Here is a 23,538-nt window from a genome sequence, read left to right as displayed (position 1 = left end):
TCAGACCAGTGTTACCTCACCAGTCAAGCCCTAAGACTTATCCAAAGCTTTGAAAATAGTAATGTTTCTGGTGCCCTATTTTTGCATAGAAAATACCAAATGTGAATTAACCACTTTTAGGATTTTTCCAACAAGTCACTTATGAATGATCGCCATTAAAAATCCACTGCTTTTTAAGGTGGGAGCATCTGTGCCTGAGATGAAGAAATAATTAGCTCGGAGTACCATCTGACTACCAGCACATATAGATTTATAATGCATTCATCCAGAATGCCGTATTAAAACGTGCTATAACTATAGCGTCACAACAGGAAAGAGTAGGGTCTCTCTCCAACTTCATATAAATATGATACAGATTTTTAAATGTCTGTTTTTCCACTTCTGACAGGGTTTTGCAAAGTGAGATAAAATACCAAGTTAAAAATAAGTGGGTTTGTTTGCTCATTCGCCCTCCCTTTTTCTGAACCCATACACCAAAGCACTGCAAGGAAGTGAGACACACAAGACCACCACGATGAGGGATACCTGGGTGGCTCAGTTCTTAAGCATCTATGGTCAGCTCAGCTCATGATCCCAGGATCCTGGGATCAAGGCCCGAATTGGGTTGGCTCCCTGCTTAGTGGGAAGCCTGCTTCTCCCTGTCTCACTCCCTCTGTTTGTGTTCCCTCTCTTGCTGTTCCTCTGTCATATAAATAAATAAAATCTTAAAAAAAAAAAAAAAAGACCACCACGATGAGAATGCTCCACAAAATGTGGGGTGACCTCTACACGTTAGGCCTTAAAATGGGCAGGGACTTCCTCCATTAGCAAGGCACTTGGAGACTCCATCAACGGTCAGGGAACAGACTGTGCACTTGAGCTATATATCATTTTATTATACATTTTCTTTCTCAAAGTATAGTTTTAGGCTATGACATTTTGTTAACAAGCTCTCCCAATGAAAGCTCTTTAGGTTAAGATGTGGGTAAGAATGAAAAGGGTGTGGAGGAACACTTACTAGAGGTGCTTTATGACCTCTGGCCTGTCACAGAGCAGACACCATCCCTAAGAATCCTCTTGCAGACGCGAGTTCCCTGGTCCTGCCACAGCCAGCCCGTGAGCCCCACCTGAGCAGCCGCTGTGTAGGGCTGGGACAATGTGGGAGAAATGCCAAATCAAGGCCTTGTTCCCCCCTCAGGAGGCCCTCGGGAAGCATTCGTGGCTACCCCTAATGCTCACTTCAGAAGTCTTCTTTTAAATATCTTTGCTTGAAAGGTGGGAGCTTTAAGAGGTATGAAGCAAAAAAGGAGAACTTGATACAGCCACACTCAAAGAAGACTTCTAACTCAAATGCTCACAAAGAGCTCATAAAACCAGCTGTCTCAAAGACAGTGTTATCTTTATTAAAAAACAGATAGACGTAGCAGCACTTACAAAATAACAGTTCATAAAAGGCATTGTACACTGTCAACTGATAGTGTGAAAAGGGCAGGCCCCCAGCACGGTTGGTTGTGGGCTCCACATCACAACACTCACAACCACCTGTTCCCCTCAACTCGACACAGCCCAGCACACCCGAGGGGAGCCCACGGCAACGTGGCACTCCGCGACTTCAAGCCTTTGTTCCGTGCATGAACAGTCAATCAAGTCAAGTATCACCCTCCTTAGCAGCATCTGGAGCACTCATTGGTGTTCTGGAGGTGGCTGGTGTACTTGACCCACTTATTTCAAAAACTCTAAGCATTCAATAAAAAACACTTGTCCCTGTCCAATGCCATCCACAGAAACACTTCGGTTGCAGAAGAGACATGCTCTTCCATTTAAATATCTGTAAAAGCTAACGCACGCCTCCGCCCCGGTGCGCAGCCAAGAACCTGGGGCGGGCGCTTCCGCACGACTGTCTTGGGTGGAGGAGGCTGGTGTGCTCACGCGGTCCCCTGCTCATTGCTCTGCTTCTTACTGCTCTGTGGGGGGGTGAGGACCCCGGTGGGGAGGGGAGAAATCCTATTTTGTTCAGACAATATGGCTTTCTTTGCTTGGGCTTTGTCCTGGTAAGAATAAAAGCGAGAAATGGTAAAAATGGAAGAATGCATCCTTCGGGCTTCGTGTCCTATGTGCTCCTCTCTGCGGAGGGGAGGGCAACAGAACAGCAAAGAACAATCTGAAGTCACTGGTCTGCAGTGCTATCTAGACATCACATCTATTAAACACAGTTTTTCTTTCTCAAAGGAATTAGATGAATTGGAGGCTTTCGAGGATAGCTGGAGGCTGCCCAAAGAAGAGTGGAGAAGCTGCTCCGGTGGCCTCAGGAGTTTATCTGGGGGACAAGGACCACGACTCACCAGCAAATCCAAGCTGTTTATATGGGTCTGGATGTTGTGCGCATCTTCAGCAGGAACTCCCCTGAAGTGCTTAAGTTTGGAACTTCCGGTCTCCCTTATAACCATGGCAAATGGAACCATCCACTTGACACACTTCTCTATATCACACCACTGATACCCTGCAACAAAAGTAAATTTTAGGCTCCGTCGATTTGTGAGTTTAATACTTCTTGTGAATGAACTGGAAATCCAACATACCTGAAACCTTTTGCATCAATTCCGATGAGGAGAAATGATACAAGGCAGAAGCAGCAAGTACGCCATAGGGAAATTCTAAGCAGCCAACATCCAGGACACAAAGATCTAAAAGCTGTGGAGCAGAAAAGAACACTGAAGCAGGCAGCCAGCCTCTATCCTGAGTTCTTCCGTCTCCCGGGGGGGTAGGAACCCCCAGAGGTAACAGAGCCACTCACCTCTGCAATCTGTATGAAGATGTGCTGGGGATACTGAGGCAGGAGCACTTCATATAAGTCATTTAGATACGCAACCTGCATATACACGTTCAGCCAGGACACAATGGTCAGGGGACTTAAGTGCCACTTAAGGGCCTAGGAGAAAACAGAGAGAAAGGTCAGATCAATGGTTGAGGGGGGCAGAAAAAAAGACATTTCTGCTCCCTTTGGGCCTCTAAAGGAGTTCAAAATGCAGCCACACTCCATGCCACAATGTGTCCAGCTGGAGAACACCTAGTCAGAGGCACTTATACTGAATGTAGAAAAGATATTATGTATGCATTTAAAGAAAAGGACTGAAAAATCAACTTGTAACCTACCTTCATAATGATTAATTCCATGCTAAGAATTTCCTCTCCTGAACAAGCCCCATCTGTAACGTAAGCAAACTGGTGCAGCTTTGGAGGATAGATTTCCTAGAAGGAAATAAAAGGGAGAAATGACTAGCAAATTTCTCTAATAGTTTCAGCTTACAATGTACATCCACATTCACTGTTTTTAGTATACGAGCATAGAAAGAGGGAACATCATGGACTAAATACAGGAGCTACTCCACTGGTCAAAATGCATTCCTTGTGAAAGAAACCAAACACCCATCATTACCAATAAATAAAGACATAAACACAGCTTTTACTCAGTGGGGATATTCTTGAAATTTTCACCTTTTTCATACCTTTAGCAGCATGTTCTAAAGTTGGGCCTATCCACTCTTCTCATCACATCAGAATTCTAATCCTCTTGGGTCAAAGTTCAATTTTTTGGCTTCAAGTAACTACATTCCCCTAAGCATTTTATATACTCACTACTTCCCTCACTTTTTGGTTAATTTCTAGCCCTTTCTGCATGTATCTTTACTTTAGATGACCTCAAATTAGAAAAATGTAGACAAACAGTTGGCCTCTTGCAGTAATCTCGGGGGATCTCAAGAAACAGCATGTGTTACATAACAAATATTTGAAAATAATTTACCTCAAGTTTGGCAGCAATAAATAAAGATGAAATCCCAATAAGCTGTAAAAGTGTTTTTACAATATTTTGTTGTGTTGCCATATACCGATCAAAGAAATCCTGGGCCAAGTAAAATGTCTCTCTGTGAAGTTTATAGACTTCGCACACCTGAAAAAAATATTTATTACGTTTTAGAATAGTTACTTGAGGAAAAAAGAAAGACAAAAAAACTTGTCATGAGTTTTGGTGAAGGACAATATAACCAAATCAAGAGAGAGAACTTTGTTTTTCTGAAAGGACTGTTACCTGGCTTGTCCCTAAGTACAAGGACAATAAAAAGCTGGAACTCAGAAAGATTTAAGTGTTCTTAAGTGTAATAGTCAGAGCAAACGTGCATAGGCTGGTAAAGCAGCATTTTCATGGAAAAACCGTGAATGATAATCTCTAACTATAAAATTAGGATATGCCTGCCCTGCCCGCTTCACAGGATTGCTGAGAGATTGGGTAAAATGGTGTGCATGGGAGAGCTGAAGAGGAAAGGACCGCGGAAATAGTAGACCTTCACTCATCACCACAATCTATAATGTCTGATTATGCATATAGACCTACCATTCCTACACAGGCCTTCCCATGTGTGAGTGCAATTTATGGGATTAAAAAGTAGAAAAGGCACGGGAGAAACAACAGAACATTGACAGAAAATTCCATCAATCACTGAAGAGTATTTCTAAAGTCCAGGTTGAGGCATATTTGAAGTCCATTTTTATAAAGTAATACTATTATGATCTGATCAGAAGTGAAACTAGAGCTTCTGTCCTCTCAGGAACAAACTCTCCAACCTGTCACCCAGCTCACAGTTGGGCACACGGCCTGAGCACTGCCTTTCCCATATGCACGCAGACTTTCTGGCTGTGCTCAGGGCTGAGAAATAGCATCACTGCAGACAAGCCTGCAGTCTTGTTCCACTGAAGACAAAAAGGTTACAATTCTTTTCTATCCTTTCAATGGTATTATATGACTTTTTTTGATTTACTTTCAGAGAGAAACCTTCCCTAAAGTATTTAGCATCACCTGCATTATACAAAATAGAAGTTCTCCATCACAACATCTTATGAGATGAAGCCTGACAGTAAAGTATACTACATCTAATGTTTCGAGGCATGTCTTCTAGAAGATTCTAGAATCTTCATTCTAGAAGATTCTAGAACGTCTCCAAGGGCCCAGACATTAGTGGGACTGCAGTGGGCAACGGCAAGGCCAAGAACTCGGTACAGAAAATGTTAACGTTTTCAGAGACCAATAAAGAAAAGCAAATCAAGGATGGTAAAAACAACTATCTTTTCTTGCCTATGATTTCTAATCCCTACAAACTCTGAAAGGAAAATACTGGTAGAAAATGTGACAGATGAGAAAACCAAGATTCTAAGTTCAGTGACTTGCCTGACCAAGACGGATATGTGGTGAGACGGCAGCAAGGGATTGGATTCTAGGCTGAGCATAAGAGGGGGCCACATAACCCTCAAATATAGGCTTTCCAAAGAGTACACAGCAGAGTTTGTTTTTAGGGAATAGACACTTAGCTTCCCCATGTCCTTCTTCATAAATATGCTATCTTCAACAACACAAAGCCCACTCCTTATCACCCAAGGCTTCCAGGTGTCCAGGAAGCACCCCTTCATCGAGGCACCACTGAGTCACCCACACTGCCTCTCAGAGTGAGGTGCAGGCCCACACAATATCGCTTTTTATGTTTTAACAATTACCCACCACAATTTGTAATACTCGTTCTTTTGATCAATTGTTGCAGAGAAGTCTGACAGTGTGACCAGTAAAAGATTTGAACAATATATTTTGTTAGGATGATATTCTGTGGGGAAGGAGAAATGGATTCCAAGGAGTTAAAAAGGAACAATGCAAGCTTTCTAGCTGTTAAAGATAAGCCTGCTCATATATTTTTAAAATTTATGATAGTGGCTATCAAATAGCTGTTATCTGCATTCCACTGGATAGATTTAAAAGCAATTTAATTAACAAAGACCAAATATCAATATTTACAGTTAAGTGGAAAATAGAATTTTTGTAATTATTTGAACTTTGGAGAAAAAAACTAGAGGCCAACTTAAAAATATCTTCATGGTAAAGAGACTTCAGAAATTCTTCTAAGGAAGCATGCAAGCAAAATGGGAATATATATACCACAGCTTCAGAGACACAGAATGTGTCAATGGGATCAAACACAGGAAGACAGCATAATAGCACAGAAGATTCTAGAAGTGGTCAATGCTTCCAGTCAGCAGGAAGACTCAAGCTCACCTCCATTAACCAATCCAGAAGAATTGCTCGCATCTTAGGCTGCAAGAGAGGGTGCCGCTGCATAAAGTGCTTATCCCTTAAGTATGTCTTCTCCTTGTTTAGCATAATTTTCCACACCTCGTCTCTATTTGCCCAGCTACAAAATACAAAAGAAGTGAAAGACGAAAGGTAGGTGTCAGTATGCGTCCACACTAACTTGGTGAGATTGTGCACAAGGAGTAAAAGATCTGGAAGGCACATGGTATGTGACTCACTTCAGTATAGGCAGTGGTGAGGCTCTGGAGGGCATGAAACTCTGCGGTCCACACGCAGAACTTGGGGATGCTGGCTCACCCTCTTCCTTGTCAGGTGTGGGAATGAAGGAGCAGGGGTTTTCACATACAGAATTATTGTCCCAAGGCTGTAAAAGAAAAAAGACATTTCTAAATGTTTAATATGAACCAGCTATTTTTACACCCACTGATTTGTAGAACAGCCAGTAAAACAGAAAATGTCTTCATACTGAGAGCAATCCCCAGGCCTAAATACATGTTCTGGACTAAATTTGGATGACAATGGAACACGAAGTAAAAGCCACAGTAATGACTCCAAGCTTTCATTTCACTTGTCATTGGCTTAGGAGTCTATGCAGTAAACATCTAAGACAACTACAAGGTCAATCGCATTTTGTCCTCCACGTTATCACCCTCAAACACGTACCGGAGCAGTAAGATGGACCCAGGAGGGGTTAAGACAAAATGCAAACAGCTCTTATATTACAAAAAAAAGACACCACCCCCACCAATACAAATCCGTCTGCAGCTTAGTCAGGTACTAGGCATAACTTCTAAGGTATGCTGTGGGATTGCTTGGTCACAATTGAAGATTTGTTTTTTTAACAAGTACAATTAATCTACTAAAATTTCTTAAAAGTGAAAGGATTTCTAGTAAAAGTATTTACATAAGCGCTCCACATTCACAGACCTAAACGATCAAAATGTAAACTGATTACCATCTATATTTAAAGTCTCCCCATCTTAAAAACCCATCACATGTGACATCTTTTGGTTCTAAGACTAGCCTAATATATTACATAATTGGGACCTTTTGTTTTCCTTAAAACAAAACAAAAAGAATATCTGCCTAGTTAAAACCAAATCCAGGAATGGTCATAGGATATACCAAGAAGTCTGTGGAGATAGAAGCCAGATACCTCTGAAGACCTTTGAATCCCTTCCCCAGAGTCTTGCACAGAATTACTTAAATAACTGATAAGTGAATAAACCATCGTTAAAAACCCAAATATGCTTTTCCTTTAAAAATTCCAGATAGTTAATTTTATTCAATTTTCAGTATTTGGAGAATACTAAGGTCATTTTGCCTTTTAGAAAAGTTTCTTTTTAAAGCTACTCTGTTTATCATCCTACTTGGAAAAGAAGCCTATGATGGATTTTTTTGAATTAGATGAGTGATTCTGGTGACAATGTGGCAGATAAATCCCGCCAGCATGGAAACCCTGTTTCCCTGAGACTCTTGGCACTTTTTTTTTTTAAGCAGACAGCTCATTAAAGTTGACTAGAGAAGGAAAGGAACAATGGGGCAACTAGAAATGAGCATGGGGACATGGGCTCCAGGTGCTGTCTGGAGAATAGGGTAGAGCAGGGCTCTCATGACACACCGGCCACTTTCAGAGGCAGCCAGAGCACTTTCAATATGCTGAGAAGAGCAAAGTGGGATAAAGTTCTTCTCCACCCAGGGTGCGAAGAATTGGGCATGCAAATTAACCATGACAACTCCTGCCAACAGCTGTTCCAGAAGGGCAACCTCCACTTCCAGCTCTAGTATTATGTGCTGGTAGCATTTCCTTGACACAAAAAGGGTCACATAACTGCTTCAAGTTGTTCTACATTCAAGAATGAATTCTAGCTGTGAAGGCAGGAGCTGGGTGCCACCCTCCGCAGCCAGATGGCTGAAAGAGTTGATAGCAGTTTTGAGGAGAAGATGGCAGCAGTTTCCAACTCGGAGTTCACAGACAAACTGGATGACCCACAAGCAGACATGTGGTTCAGAAAGTTTTAGGAGCCAGGGGGTGAAGCACAATTTGAAGTCTCTATCCTTTCTCTTGAGCAGATACTGGGTTTTAAAGGAACCTAAATCCATTTGACTTTAGGAAGGAAAAGGATAAGAGTAAGATAACAATTTTGACTATTTCTAACCACCCCAACTCTTTATGTCATTTTTAATTAACAATAGGATGACCTATACAAAATCAGGGGCTGAGAAGTAACAACAAAAAAAGGCCAGGATTCACTTCAGTAAAAAAGGTGGGTCTCATGCAAAAAGTTAAACAACAGAACAAATTATGTTGAATGGATTTTAGATAAAAGGGTAGTCTTGTTGGTAAGAAAGGCCTAAAGAAAGAATCCAAGGTTCTCTGTGGTCCTGATGAAGCAGTTATAAGGAGTTAGGATAAAGCCCACAGGTAGCTCAAGGCTGTTGTACTGGGTTGAATTATAACACCTGAGAAATTTCTGCATAATTAATAGGCAAGAAGGTTGTGTTACCCCAAAATTGTAGGTTCATGAATCTACACAGAGAAATAACAAGACAACAACTACCCCCATAAGTAGATGGGACAATTTTCAAGCTATCTGCTCTACAAAATGTGCAGAAACCTGTTGTTGTTAATCTCGGAACAACCATGAAAATTCCTTCTAATTAGTGGGAAATGATATGGCTATTCATATACCAAAGCGATCAACTAACTGTCCACAGTTTAGGGATAGGACCACAGCCCCATTTTAGGCACCCGAGCACTGCACTGATCTTCCTGGAGAACAGAAACTACTCTGAAACTCTAAGAAGTCAATATGGATGCCTTTGTTTCATTTTCACTTGGAAATTTCAATTCAGAAACAGTTGGCAAAATAAATAATCTTGAGTTTCACAAAGCAGAGATCCATTTTTATCATGTCGCACACAAATCACCCTCCTTAAAGTTTGTTCTTTATTTTTTAAAGAAGAGGAAAAGAAAGAATTGTCTTATATCCTTCCCTTAAGTGAAATATTTCTTCATCTAATGAGAAGGAAATCATCAACCCCTTGTTCAATATTCAGTGGACCCCCCCAGAAATGCTACTTACTAAGGTCTATGTGCAATGACAACTGCTACTGCAAACTCACTGCCTTAAAGCCCTTCACTCTTCCAGAACCAACTGCTATGGCTGTTGCTCACTGCCCAACAAAGTGATGTGCCGCCCATCGCTAACCTAGTTGGGACCATTGCCCTCAGCTCAAATTCTCCTCCTGCTCAGCTTTTCTCTGTGATAGGGTCAGAAGGCCTGACCCACTTATTTGGAGATAGGCTGCTTCCCCTATTAGAGCCATAACTACAGTCTCCAGCCATTTCTGGAAGTAGAGAGATAACACAAGCTTTCTCTGCTAGAACTTCTGATATTGTAATGATATCATGAGCATGCGGGAAATTTGGCAGTAACTCCATTCCAGAGCGACAAGAGAAATGGACTAGTCGGTTAAAAAACTGGGTTGAGACACATGTATCCTCACACAGAATATTCTACCAGGTCAAGCCCCAGCCAGCAGTAGTCATTGTAGGTTAACTACTGGATGGGCTCAGAACCCGCAGAGCGGGATTCTAAAGGGGGTGACCTAAAGGGGGTGGGAGGTCCTTAAGCACCATGACATGATGGAAAAATAGAAGAGTAGATAGGGAGAATTCGTGGTTGTTTATGAACACACACAAACCCTCATCATCACAATTACCCAGAGATATCTGTGTTAGGATCCCCCCACCCCCCCCAATTCACCAGCCTAGAAACAGGGCTCTAGGATGGACTCCGCCCTGGACTGCACAGGACTCTGGGTTACTTTCTTCCTCTGAGTCTGGGTTTCCTCAAGGGCAAAAGGAGAGGACTGAGTTATTTGATGTCCATTCTGGTGTTTTCAGACATCAAAGATGTCTCAAAGGTGCTGGTGAGGAACCCAAGACATATCTGGAATCCCATGGCTGGCGGAGGTCAGTGCCACTAATGGGTACAGAGCTCAGCCATATGTACTATGGTCATAGGTACAGAAAAAGCCTTCAGCAGGAGGCAAGGGGGATTAAGATTCAATCTAACCCACAAAGAGCAGGAGGCCTCCACCTAGGCCCAATCAGCAAGTGTACCTACCTGACTGCCACACTGACTTCTCACAGTCCTGTCCATTTTTGCAATTTCTTCATCTGGATCCTGCAAAAACTAAAATAAAGCAAACCCACCCCCAGGGAAACACACCAAACAGTTCAAAGACAAAAACAGAGAGAGAGAAGAAAAAAAAAGTTGGTTAGGTTGTGGGCACCACTTCTGCCAAATGCACTCCCATTAACCCCCTACAATAAACATGTGGCAGAGCCCAGTCTGGTTCTCAGGTAAGATTTTGGGGGGGGGGGGGTCCTCCTCCCCCACCTGTCTCCTTTGTACTCACAACAGCCACATTTGCCTTCCTTTTCCTGGAACGAACAGAGACATCAGTGCCACTTTCCTCCTTCATGGTGTCCCGTTCCTTTGCATCCCTGCAAAGTCAGGGTGGCACAGAGATCAGGGTGAGTTCTCCCCAAATCTGGGTTCACCCCTCCCCCACGACTGAACACCCTTCCTGTCCCCACAGCGACAGGGCCACTCACCTCTCCCTCCTCTCCCTCGGCATGGCTTGGGGCGTGGGATCAGGTCTCAGGCCTTGAGGGTACAAAACGGGCAGTGGGGTGAAGACGACCGGCGGTGGGGGGCCAGGGCCGGCCAGCCCACCCCAGGCACCCCTCCCCCTCCCGCGCGGGCGGCGGCGGCGGGAGCCTCCCGGGCGGGTCAGGAAAATGGCCGATGGGCCCGGGTGGCCTGTCACCCGCGGCGCCGCCAACAGTCTGCGATGCCGGGTCCGAACCCGGGGTTGGGGGGGCCCAGACGGCCCCCGAAATCCCCGCCGGCCCACCGCCTCCCTTGCGGCCCGAGCTGCCTCAGTCTCCCCCTCAACACCTCCTCCTAGTCCGTCTCTGAGCCACCCTACTGGGGCACCCCGCGCTGACGCCTCAGGGACCCGGTGACCCGGCCTCGCCCCACCCCCACCCCGGCCCGGCCTGGCCCAACCCGGGAGCTGTGGGAGTCCTCGCTGCCGCGCCGTCCCGCAGCTCGCGACAGGGCCCTTACCCGAAGCCGTCTCCGCGGCAGGCAGGCGGCACGAGCCGAGGCCGGAGGCAGGAGGCCGAGGCGAGCGGGAAGCCGGGAGGCGGGAGGCAGCGGCGGGCAGAGCGCGCGGCGGTGGCGGGATCCGCGCCTGCCCCCTACACCGCGCTGGCGGCCGAGCCGGCTGCTCCTGCGCCCGGCTAAGAGCGGGACATTTAAAAATCCCTGCGCGCGGAACCGGCCCCCGGCCCGCCCTCGCACCCTCCCGCCACCTTCTGCCCCGCCCCGACCGGCTCCGAGCCCCTCAGCTGCAGTCCTTGGGCCGGGGCCCGCCCAGCTACAGCTCTCAGGACCGCCCCCGCCGCCGCACAAGCCAGCCCAGGCGCTCGGGACCGCCTGGGGGCGGAGCCTGAGTGGGGCGTGGCCTGCGCGGGGAGGGGCTAAGTGACAGGGCCTGCGCGCTGGAGGGGCGGGGCCGGGGCCGTGGCGGGGCCTGCGCGGCGCGAGCTGCGGCGCCGCGCGGAGCCGGACGCGGGAGGCCGGCTGGCGCGCGCGGTGGAGGGCGGGGCCGCGCCGGGCTGGCAGAACGCGGGGGAGGTCTGGCGCGAGCGCCGCGGAGGGGCGGGCCGAGGGGCTCTGTGGGCGGAGTCGAGCGGCACCCGAGCGCCAGAAGGCCGCGTGGCCGGCGCGGGTGGAATGTAAACACCGCAGACGGCTAGAGTTCGGGCTTGGGCTGGGGTCTGGCAGGGGTCGCGCAGGAGCAAGCGGTAGGACCCGCCGTCTGTCGGTCTGTCGCGCGCGCGCCCTGTCCCTCCTTGCACGTCCACCCCGCCCATGAGACGCAGGGTTCCGGGCTGTGAGTTGGGGCGGGGATGTGCCCAAGGTCACAGCGCCTCCTCGCTGGCCTACAACCGGTGCCACTGGCAGCCCCAGCCGGTCTGAGACGCCGGAGGCATGGTGGTTGCTCCTGGACGTGTGTCTGCCCATCCTTTCAAGGATGTATTCATTCATTCAATGAACAGCCCAGCACCTTCCCTCTCTGCCCCTCCACGACAGACTCTTCCGGGGGCGTTAAAAGAAGCTGATTTGGACTTTGGGATTCCAGGCAGCTCCCTCTAGCCGAAAGCCTTCAGAGTAATTCTTGTGGGGCTTAGGGTCAAATTCGCACTCTCTGTCCTGGCGTCTGGGGCTCCACTGGAACTGGCCTTCATAGCATCACAGACCTCCCTTCAACCCCCTTCACTCTCAGCTTCTCACCACCATCTGCCCTTTCTCACCTCAAGTCCTTGGAGCTTGTGCCCTGCGAGGACCCTCATGGGGCTGTTCTTCCTTCCCTAGAACTTCAAGGTCTTCAGTGACCACTTAATCTGCAGCACCCCACTGCCTAGGACTTTCTCTCCACCTCATTTGTCCTGCTGCGTTTTCTTCACAGAACTTGCCACCAGAAGACTCTTGCTTTTCATTTCCTTGTACAGTGTCCCTTCCCTACCTTGTCTGTCTTGGTCACTGCTGTATCCCCGCAGCTCTTGGCATAGTGCCTGGGGGAAGGGAGACACTTGTTCCCATTTGGGGGTGAATTCTAGAAAAACATACACCGACCAAGCCCTTGTGGTCCTGACAGGCTTATGAGGCAGATATGGAGCAATTGTCACTTGAAAGAGCCTTCTCTATGAAACTTGCACAAGAAGCATGTAGTAGAGGGCTCCCAAAACTCCCAATACCTTTCCTGATGCACAGTTTCAGTCTTGTTCCCTGCCCATTCAACTTCTTGAAGTGAGAGCCTGGGTCTTACTGACCAGTATGCCTTGTATCCTCCCCAGAGGTCCTTGCTAGCAGAGGTGACCTTCCAGGGTCTCTGAGGTCAAGGCTGCTGAGATGACTAACTCAGATTGTCAGGGAGGCGTGGATCCCAGGCTCCTGAACTCCCAGCCCTGTGTCCTTTGGTAATAACAATAAGAGGTACCATAAACAGCATTTCCAAAATGGCAGCTTTGGGCTAAGTCCTTCAGAGTGTTAGTTCAACTTCACGATAATCCTATCATGTTGATACTATGATGGTCTTACTTCAAAAATGGCAACTATCTACTTTTTAGGTTGATTGGGAGGATTAAATGAGGTAATGCAGACTTAGTACAGTGCTTGGCACATACTAAGCACTCAATTAATGAGATGTATATGACAATGATAGACGATATATATGTCAGTATATAGATATCTAATATATCATTATTATCGATGATAGACAAGACAAAGTTTTCCTTAGTGGTGGTAGCAACTTAAACTGTGACCAGCAAAGAGTGAGAGTTCCAGGTGTTCTGTATCCTAGCTGACAAATTCATCAACAGTCAGGGGATACGGAAATTTGGTATGTTCATTCAGTAGAATACTGCACAGCAGTACAAAGGCCAGACCATTGAAACATGTAGCAAGATGAATCATGGGGAGCACAAGAAGTCAGACAGAAAAGTATTACTGTGTGATTCCATTTATTTGAAGTTTCAGAAAACGCAGAACTATAGTGACTGGTCAGAAGACTTCTGGAGTGGGGTTAAAAACTAGGAAGGCACCAAGGGAACTTCTAGGCACTACCTATGTTTTATATCTTGATCTGAGTACATGGTTGTGTACATAAAAATTCCCAGTTATGATGTATCCACTTTACTGAACATATATTTTAAAAAATAAGAATTATTTTTCAAAAAAAATTATTCAAAACAAAGTCAGACTTTAATAATCCCTGCTCACTTAGAAATTTCCAGTTTGGAAGAGAGGCAGCTAAATGGGCAGATGTGATACAGAGTGGTAGGGCTGGGATGGGAAACTTCTAGGATCTAGAATCACATGGAGTGGTGGCAGGAGATGGCATCCAACCTACACTTGGATGCTGGTAAGGCTGCATGGAGGAAGCATCAGCTAGGCCAGAAGGATGAATGGGTTTGGCAGAGATGATAGAAAGGATACGTCTGTAGAAACAGCCTGCCATAAAGCTTGGAGTCTCTGGAAGGTACTGATGGCCACTTGTCTGGGGTAGCTCCCCTTTGGCTGTTTGGTTTCATTTCATTTTATGCCAGCCTGCATCAGGGTCAGAGTGTCCAAGCATTGGCTCAGCCTTGAGGAAGACCGTAGACTGAACTAGGAAACCAGCTGCTGGGTAGGGAGGGTATCACCTTGCTTCCGCAATGAGACTTTGGGAAAGTTTCTTGACTTGTTTGTACCTCGATTTCCTCATCTGTAAAATGGAGGTGATTCTACTTATCCTAACCTCCAGGGTTGGTGTGAGGCACAAATGTATTAATACCCATAATGCATTTGCAATAGTATCCAGTACATAGTAAGTGTTCAGCATGTGTTCACAGTCATTATGATTCATAAAGTAATTTGGGGGCATTTGTGTAGCTTCGTACATGGTAAGAACAGCAGCCAGGATGGAAGGATTAAGAAGAAGTAAGTCCTTCTGGGAAGTCCTTCCGAGATAAGATTCCTTAACCTGAGGCCCCCAGATAGCCTTCAGTGGCCCCGGGAAACTGCTTGCTGACAGTGTTGGCTCATCATTTGCACTTGGGCCCCTGGTGCAGAACGTTCAACAGTTTCTTAAAGGCTCCTGTAGGAAGTTAAGGAGTGCTGGAGCGTGTTGATCAGGGAAGGTGTGGGCTGTGACCAGAAGCAGAGTTGGCCCAAGCCTTGCTATCAGGCAGAGCTGGGCACATGTGGCTGCTTGGCTGAGCCAGAGGAGGTGGGGAGGGGCATCTCGGAACATACATCTTGCGGAACACATAGGAACCCCAGAAAAAGGGGGGTCAAACTGGCTGCACCAGTGTGAGCTGTGAGGTAGGGGCCAGGCAGGAAGAGCAGGACCCAGTGCCAGGGAACCTGAGTGTGGGAAGGCCCTGGGGGCTTGGCTCCTGTCCTCTCTCAGGTGTGGAAATCTGTCTGCACAGGCTTGCCAGGTCAGCCCAAGTCCAGGGCCCCAGCGCATGCTCCCCAAGCATAGGGGTCGTGGTTCAGAACAAGCTCACACTGTTAGGGACTCCAGGGGGGAGTGTGCCAAACCAGTGAGTGGTCCCATAACCCTCTTTTACTCTGGGGATCAAGTGCAGTCACACTTCCTCAGACAGAGGCTGTAATCAGTTTAAAAGTCCCAATGAAAAGGAAAATTGACCTTTAAACTTAGTACACGATAAAGCCATGGTGGCAGCTGACATTTATGTATTCTGTACTAAGCTCAGGGTTCCCAAGGACAGACACTAATTAGAAGATACTTCGGGGACCGGGAGTGTCTGATCAGGTTGTGGGTGTGGGGGTCAGTTAAGCAACAAGCCCCCGCCCCCCTTCAGCATGGGCTAAGACACAAGCAGTCTTTGTTCTCTGTCTGACCACCATATTTCCAGATTTCACTCAAACCTCCCCATCTCTACGTCTCCCTTGTGGGATATTTTCCTCCAAGCACTGTGCTCCACGCTTTGATGGGGAGGGAGGCTTGGCCAATCAGAGAACCACAGTCCTGACCATGTGATTGGTTCAGGGGTGGGCACATGACCTAAGCTGGACCAATAAAAATCTCCTGGAGTTGCTAATCTCACCAGAAGTGGGTCTGGAACCAGGAAGTCCTCTTGCCACTCAGGGTGACCTTCCTTAGAGGGGGTGTCTTGGGAGTAGAGGGAATCAGAGCCAGAGGTAAGGGGAGGCAGCATTCTGATTCATCGAGCTCCTGGGTCCAGTCCAGCCCAAGACCAGGCCACTAGGAACTTTCCAGATGCTGGAGCCAACAATTTTCATGTACTTAGCCTGTTGAGGTTGGGTCCCCCGTCCTTGGCAACCAGGAGAGTCTTGGGTGTTAACGTGTGCATGAAAGGGTGATGGACTGTCCCACTATGTCCATTTGTGGCCACCAGAGAGCCTCCCAGTGCTCGCCTGGACCCACCAGGACTTCTCTGTAATATCGTAAGTCTATACTGGCATGGCTGGTGGGCTCTTGGCCCTGGGAGTGCCAGGCCTGGCTCTCTGTCTCAATTCCCCAGGAATCCTGACTTCCCAGGCAACATCCCTCAACCACTAGCTTACGTCAACCACATAAGAATCCACTTCTTAATCAGCCTGGCATCCTTGGGATCCCCTGGGGCCTGCCCCCCACCAAGTGCCAGTGGACCTGGGGTGCACTGCCTTGACCCTGACCTCCAGGAGCTCCCAAGAACACCTCACACCCTCTGGGGGCAAGGAGTCATTAAGTCAGCAGGACTCAGTCCAAATGTGAGTGAACAGAGGTCACAAACCGATGGACTCGCCTGTAGTATATTAGCAAAGAAGTTGAATTCCTGTACATAGGAGAGCTCCTGACTCGCCGAGCAGTAGGATGGCTTGGCAAACTGGGCTTACATCTGCTCAGGGCAACAGCAGGCAGCTGGCCTGGGGGATGGGGGTGAAGGGAGAAGGAAGGGGGACAGCTTCACCCTGTCTTTATTCCTTTATGTATCAACCTGGCCACATTAGTTGTCTGACCTTGGGACCCCCACCACCCAGGAATTCAGAGTTGAATAGTGGGGTCTTGGATGAGGGAGGGTGTCAGGTGAGGGAGTGTCAGCATTACATAAACAAAAAGAAAAGAAAAAGGTTCTAAGGAGGGGGTGGACTGGAAGTAACCCAGGCCCAGAGGCCTGAAGATTCCCCAGAGCCAGCACAGGGTCTGGACTGAAAATTTTGCTGAATAAATAAGTGGGTGAATGGATAGGGGCAAAGGTTAGAGGCACAGAAAGTGTTTCCCAGATGGTGACGGGAAGCTGAGGAGGATGGGCGCATGGAATGGGGCGCATTCTTGTGCTGAGGCCCTTGCAGGCGGCTGGTGTGGGAGGTCACAAAGGGCTCCAAACACACAGCCTCCAGGCCCAAGGCTGGGGCTGCGCCGCCCCCCACCCCCACCCCACCGTCTCTCTCCTGCTCTGTTTGAGAGCCTCTCCACCCTCAACCTTCCACTACACATTATATTTCCTTATCTGTTTGAAAAGAAAAACCTCCTCTAAGTGGAAAGCCAGCATCCCCAGCCCCAAAGTGAAAGGAAGCAATCAAGGGTTTGAAACTACAGAACAGAGGTAGGCCATGGCCCTGAGGCCCGAGCATCTTCTCTTTAAAAGAAGAGATGAGGGCGCCTGGGTGGCTCAGTGGGTTAAAGCCTCTGCCTTCAGCTCAGGTCATGGTCCCAGGGTCCTGGGATCGAGCCCCGCATCGGGCTCTCTGCTCAGCAGGGAGCCTGCTTCCTCCTCTCTCTCTCTGCCTGCCTTTCTGCCTATTTGTGATCTCTATCTGTCAAATAAATAAATAAAATCTTTAAAAATAAATAAATAAATAAATAAAAGAAGAGATGATGGTATAATTCCACTTCTGTGAGGAACCAGGGCAGCTGGATTCGTAGAGACCGAAAGCAGAAGGGTGGTTGCCGGGGCAGGAGAGAGGGGAACAGGGAGTTTTGAATGGGTACAGAGTTTCAGTTTTGCAAGATGGAAAAGTTCTGAGACGGATAGTAGTAAAGGGTACAACAGCGTGAATGTACGTAATGCCACAGAATGAAACTCTTAAACATAGTTAAGATGGTACCTTTTATGTCATGTGTGTTTTGCCACAATTTTTAGGAAAGGAGGCGAAGAAACAGCAGCCAGGTGTCAGCCACCTCAGCTTCAAAATGAGCCTTTCTCCTCCATGAAGCAGAACACGTGATAGTAAGCCTAAAAGGGAATGACTCACTCACGGTATGATGTGTGTGGGCTATTATTTAAAACAAATGCGGCCCACTGTGGTCAGAGTAAGAAAGGGGCTGACTACGGGGCAGAGGTGTAATCAGGCTGGAGGAGGGACAGCCCCCCTGCCATGAGGGCCTGTGGCCCACATCCTACAGAACTGGAGCAGTTGTGGCTGGTGCCCTGGCTACGCTGGGAGGCATGGCTCTCAGCTGCTGGGTTCCAGCTCAACGTGGTCTTAGAGAAGACATCTCCCCTCCCTGTGTGTCAGCTTTCTCCCCTGGCCCAGAGGGGGATGAAGAGGGTGTGTGTGGTGGGCCCGGCTGGCTCAGTCAGTTAAGCCTCTGCTTTGGGCTCAGATCTCAGGGTCCTGGAATCGAGGTCTACGTTGGGTTCTTATCTAGCACAGAGTCTGCTTCTCGTTCTGCCTCTCCCCCTACTCATGCTCACGCACTGTCTCTCAAATAAATAAATAAATAAATAAAATCTTAAAAGAAAACAAAAACAAAAATAAGGGTGCATGTGAGGCTGAACTGAGTTTGGCCGTGGCAGAGTACTTGGGTCGGCTCAGTGCCCATGGACTTAGCCGTCCTGGATGGCTGTCTTCCCAGGGTTTCCTGGATCTCATAAAGAGTCCCCTAGCTTGATTCAGATCAGTGGGGGTGGGGGGGACTGGGGTCAGTGAACTCAGTGTCCCGTAGGACATTTGACCCAGTTCCCTGTTTTGACATCCTTCAAGACGTCAGATAAGAGAATTGGTGATTGTACCATTCTGCTGAGCCCACGAGGTATGGGCGTACAGCTGGTGCTCATTAAGTGTCTGTTAAATGGTTACAGGGATGAATTCTGTTCTAGGGGTATGAAGGTTGAACCAAGCATCTTGTCTTCAAGATGCTCAGATCCGGTGGAAGAGAAGAGAAGCCCGTCCTTCGTTACCAAGCAGTGGGAGCAATGCAGGCGGAGGAAGCACCTGGCGGCAGAGGTCCTCATCCAGCCCAGGGAGAGGAAAGGGCCAGGAAGAGAAGGGTCACCGAAACTGCCTTTGCCAAAGACACCAGTACCCCCCATCTCACCAGCTCCCGTGGGCTCTCTTCAGGGTTCTTTTCCTGGCCCTGTCAGGAGTGCTGGCCATGGTGGCCCCATCCCTGTTCCCGAGGACATTACTACAGTCTCCTGGTTGGTCCTCTTCCTCCTTCACCTCCACTTAAGTGATGGACTGATTTGTCCATATGCCCTCCTCCCTTAAGTGGTCTTTTCTTTCTACTTTCTGCCCACTTGACATATCTATTTGCCTGTCTTTTGGACCTCTCAGCACAAGACGCCCAATGGTGGATTCTGGGTTCCCCAGCCTGTCCCACTGGCCTCTCCACCTGGGCCGCCATTCACTCAGTTGCTCAAGGCACAAACCTGGTTCTTATTGCTTTCTCCCTCTCCTCGTCCTGTGTACTGCGTGCATCAGCAAGGCCCAGACTCTCTGCCCTCCAGATATTTCCAATCTGTCTCTTGTCCCTTCTCTGTCCCGCCCTGGAGGGAGCCACAGTCTGCTGCCTGCACAGGTGTATCCCGTCCTGAACTGCGTTCCCACTGTCGCAGGCTCTTCCCCCACCAGAATGCCTTTGTCACCAAACAGCCAGAATCATCTCTTTTCCCTAAAAGATAACTGACTTGCGTGAGTCCAATCAAATCTTCCCCTTCTGGAAACCACTTGACAGCTTCGCTCTGATCGCAAATAGTCACATTGCCCGAGTGCCAGACCCTGCCCGACGCGGCTTCTGCCGCAGCCCTCTGGTCCTGGGGTCCTGGGCACGTACCCTCCACTCTCTGGGCTCCAGCCTTTCTCTGACACGCTGTGGGCTCAGCTTTTGGGGTGTGTTTGCACCTGTTCACCGGCTCCCTGTTCCCCCCTCCTTCTCAGGGGCCAACTCAGGCCGCAGCGGCTCCTCCCCAAGGAGGCCTTGCCGGCCACCTGCCTGCATCAGGGTCTCTCTGGCGGGGCTCGCTGCTTTCTCTCAGCAGCCTGATTTGTTTCTGTTTTTGTTTTTTTAAACTATAAACACGTCAAACATACACTGGAGAAATGATAGTACACCTCATATACTTATCCTACAGATTTAATACTAAAGATTTTGTCCTATTTGTTTCACGGACCTTGTGGCTCTTTTTTTTTTTTTTTCCTTTGCTAAAAGATTTTAAGGCAGATTCCAAACATTATCATCTCAGTTTTACATGTCTGAGTATGCATCTCTAAAAGTGTGGCCATATTCTTCCATAACCACAATGCTAGTAGGACACCTAACAGAATGAACAAGTCTTGGTAGCATTTAATACTCAATCTACAGTCACATTTTCCAGTTGTCTCCAACGTGTCTTTTAACCACTGGTGTGAATGACGCTCTGAACAGGCTCCCCACACCACATCTGCCTACCCTGTCCTTCGCTCTTCACTCTGGAGTAGCTCTTCGGTTCCACATTTGCTGCAGAAGGCAGCTCAGTCTCCTGCGGAATCATGTTGCTTCCTGCATTTGTCCCTTTTGCTTCTCCACGGAGTCGTGTGACTCGTTCCTCTCTCCCCTGTAGTCCTGTACGCGGAAGCCAGCTCTCCTAGCTGATTAGGTTCATGTCTGTCAGTGATGCTGTGTGCGAGGCTGTGTGCTCCAGACCCCGTGTGCCTGGCCGTCCACCCTTGTGAGGCTGGGACTGGTCATTGGGGTCAGGGGGTAACAGCCTTCTCTGTTCGTAGTACCATCCCCTGTCAGCTCTCACCTCATAGTTTCATCCATTCATATTGTTTCCTGCAAAATGGCGATTTTGTATTTCCTTCATTTCTTCCAAATTAGAGGCATGCATAACCAGGCGGATGGTATGTGGGAGCCCTCGGCCCTGATGCAGGTGATAGGGGAATGCGTTATCTGTAAAGAACTTAAAAAAAGAGAAATGGACTAAGAGTCATCTGTTTGCATCATTCCCACAGGCTTTCCATTCCAAACAATGTCCGTGATGGGATGCTGCTCCTCCCCGGGCCCCAGGACCCCTGGTTCGCCCCTGCCTCGACGCACCTCTGTTCAGTCTACTCACTGGAATCTTCTTTAAAGTAATATTCTATATCAATTAGGGCTATTTGGTTGCCCTGCAATGTGGCTACTATGGTGGCATGAATGCTTAATTCTGTCTTTTTAATTAAGCCCCATATTTTTATTCTTCATCGCATGTCCTGGAAGTGACAGTCATCAGGTGTGTCTGGGGCTGAGTGCAGGTGGGAAAGGAAAGCACGAGGCCGAGGAAGACTCGGGCAAGAGCGCAGGGAGCACACTCTGTGCCATGCTTCACGAGGAGCTGGACCCTATCCTGGGAGCCATGGGGCCGTAAGATCTCTGTGCTCGGCCCTGCTTGGCCATGACCTCCTGGGTAGAGCCTGCCCTCCACGGGAGGTGCACATAATTCTGGAGACTTGGCCACGGTCTCAGGCAGCACCCGCCTCCTCCCTCCCTCTCTAATTGCTCTGTTTTCCTTCCACTTCACAAGTGGGTTGGCTAGTAACACCGACGTCTGTTTTATACACATATAGATAGTCAGCAAACACAAAATGTGTGGTAAGCTATGTTCCGTCTTTATGTTATTAACACACAAAAGCAAGAAAGCTCCAAGTTAGAGCATCTGCAATTCAGCCCAATGTGCAGCAAGCCATATGGCGAAAACACGGGACGGAAGGCAACAGAAGTGCATCATCTCTGCCTTCGTCTGAAGAGCTGCCTCTGCAAGCCAGGGCCATGGGCTCCTCTGGCCTGCATGTCCCAGTCAAGGCCAGCCGGCTTCCATCCATCCATCCATCTATCCATTCATTCATTCATTCATTCATTCATCAAATATTCTTCGAATTCCTGTCATTGGCCAGGAAGTGTTCCCTCACCAGGACAGAGGAACCAAGACAGGCAGAGGTCTGTCCTCAGGGAGGGAGAAGGGGTCAGGACATAGGTAAGCAAAACACATGAGAAAGACACGATGATCGCCTCCAGTTATGAGAACTCCTGAAAAGTAACAGGGCGATGTGATAGGAAGTGGAGCAGAGGCCTGTCACTAAGGATAAGGTGGCTTCAGGAAGGCCTTTCTCAGGAGGAGGCAATAGAGCCGAGCTCTGAAGCATGAGGAAAATCCAGCAAGAATTTATGTGAAGAAAGTAGCCCAGACAGAGGGAACAGTATGTGCAAAGGCCCTGAGGTGGGAACGAACTAGTGCTTTAGTGGAACTGCAAGAAGGCTGGAGTAGAGTGAGTGAGGGAGAGTGGGACAAGATAACAAGATAGCTGGGAGATGGGCAGTAGGGTCTTACAGGCTTGTAGGGAGTTTGAGTTTTACTCTGGTGCTATTAGAAGACCTTGAAGGGTTTGAAGCAGGAAAGTAACTCCTCTGATTTACCTGTTTATGGATCACTCTGCTGCTGAGGGGAGTGTAGATGGGAAAGCAGGCATATCCTAGGGTCTTAGACCCAAGCCAGGAAAGATGGCATCTTGGCCAAAGTGGGGACAAGGTGGGGGTGGACACAGAGGTCAGATGTGTTTGCAAATAGAGTGAGGGAGGGCTGCCTATGGCCTGTTAAGAATGCAGACCTGTGACCTTTGGTCCATGGTGGCTGACAGCACAGCTTCCCTGCTCTCTGCAGGTGAGGAGCCCCATCTGTGTCACTCCCCATGGAAGGCCTGGCTTTTCTTTCCTGTCCCTTCACCTCCATGGTCATAAGCATAGTGACACGTCACTGGCATTCTCCTGCCAGGTGGAAGTGTAGGGAAAGGAAGTCATTGCCTAGGATCACACAGGACAAGGGGCACTTCAGGAGGACCCTTCTCCCTAGACTGCATGAAGCCTTGGGGTGTTAGCCAGCCCTTTCCAGTGTCCTCCTGAGTGTCCTTCATCCCAGCTGGCAGAGGAGGGTAGCTCTGCCCATACCAACAACAACACACATTCCCACGTAGCTCGCAGCGAGTGGCAGGGCTTTCCATCTTCGTTGTGAGAGCACCCTGTTGGCTTCTCCTAGAATATTGGGAAACTGCACATGACAGTGGGGGGTCCCCAGAAGCAGAGTGTAGCATGTGGCAGGTGAGGGGGGACTGCCAAGAAGCCATGACTAAGGACAGGGGAGTGTAGAAGTATGAGTGGGCAGAGGGCCCTGGAGCGGATGTGGCCCGAGGACTGTCCTGCTTTGTCCAAAGTGACCAGGCCTTTCTATCTCTGCCTCCATCAGCCACTGTGTGGCAGCATGTGGCCCTGGCAAGGCTGAGGCAGTCCAGGAAGGCTGGCAGCTGGAGGCTGAATGCTGATGACACCCCAGCAGCCGGGGCACTAGCACCTCCTACAGGGGGCCTTGGGGGCTACGTCTCCATGTCCACCAAAGTCCATCCCACTAACTCAGCCATGACCCATTTATAAACCAGCAGTTGGGGTTGTGCTAACTTGACATAGGGTTCTCCTAAAGCAGGAATAGCCAAAAGCCCAAGGCCATGAGCTGACAGCTCTGAGACTCGGAAGGGGCTCCATTTATAGGCCACCAGCCACTGGGGAAAGACACACGTCTTATCCTCTCCATCTAGACA

At 48.5% G+C, this 23,538-nt stretch overlaps 1 protein-coding gene across 4 annotated transcripts; it reads right to left on the bottom strand.

The window, feature by feature from the left end:
- Positions 1 to 1,361: 1,361 nt before the first annotated feature.
- On the bottom strand, positions 1,362 to 11,444 carry CCNE1 (cyclin E1). Of its 4 annotated transcripts, XM_032848402.1 has the most exons (12): positions 11,254 to 11,439; positions 10,737 to 10,788; positions 10,538 to 10,625; positions 10,243 to 10,311; positions 6,328 to 6,473; positions 6,074 to 6,209; positions 3,782 to 3,928; positions 3,133 to 3,228; positions 2,774 to 2,908; positions 2,559 to 2,670; positions 2,322 to 2,479; positions 1,362 to 2,027 (listed from the first exon to the last, which is right to left on the bottom strand). In XM_032848402.1, exons 2-12 carry the CDS (start codon positions 10,757 to 10,759, stop codon positions 1,905 to 1,907), a joined length of 1,233 nt encoding a protein of 410 aa, XP_032704293.1. In that variant the 5' UTR covers positions 10,760 to 10,788; positions 11,254 to 11,439; the 3' UTR covers positions 1,362 to 1,904. The 4 variants fall into 4 exon arrangements, with proteins under 4 accessions (XP_032704293.1, XP_032704290.1, XP_032704291.1 ...); XM_032848399.1 differs by lacking the exon at positions 1,362 to 2,027 and having other exon boundaries at positions 2,036 to 2,479; positions 11,254 to 11,444; XM_032848400.1 differs by lacking the exons at positions 1,362 to 2,027; positions 11,254 to 11,439 and adding an exon at positions 11,194 to 11,235 and having other exon boundaries at positions 2,036 to 2,479.
- Positions 11,445 to 23,538: the final 12,094 nt, after the last annotated feature.

The sequence above is a fragment of the Lontra canadensis genome, unplaced genomic scaffold (genome assembly GCF_010015895.1).
Source record: "Lontra canadensis isolate GAN:19392208 unplaced genomic scaffold, GSC_riverotter_1.0 scaffold202, whole genome shotgun sequence".
Classification (NCBI taxonomy): Eukaryota; Metazoa; Chordata; class Mammalia; order Carnivora; family Mustelidae; genus Lontra; species Lontra canadensis.
Note: the sequence above shows the minus strand (reverse complement) of the source record. Positions and strands in the feature narration are given on the sequence as shown.

Coding starts and splice junctions, on each gene's coding strand:
- CCNE1 (XM_032848399.1), bottom strand. CDS start 10,759: ATGCCGAGGGAGAGGAGGGAGAG. Junction 3,929..6,073: donor TTCTGGATTGGTTAATGGAG/GTGAGCTTGAGT, acceptor TATTTTTTTCAG/GTGTGCGAAGTCTATAAACT. Junction 2,909..3,132: donor TGGAATTAATCATTATGAAG/GTAGGTTACAAG, acceptor GTTTTCTCCTAG/GCCCTTAAGTGGCACTTAAG.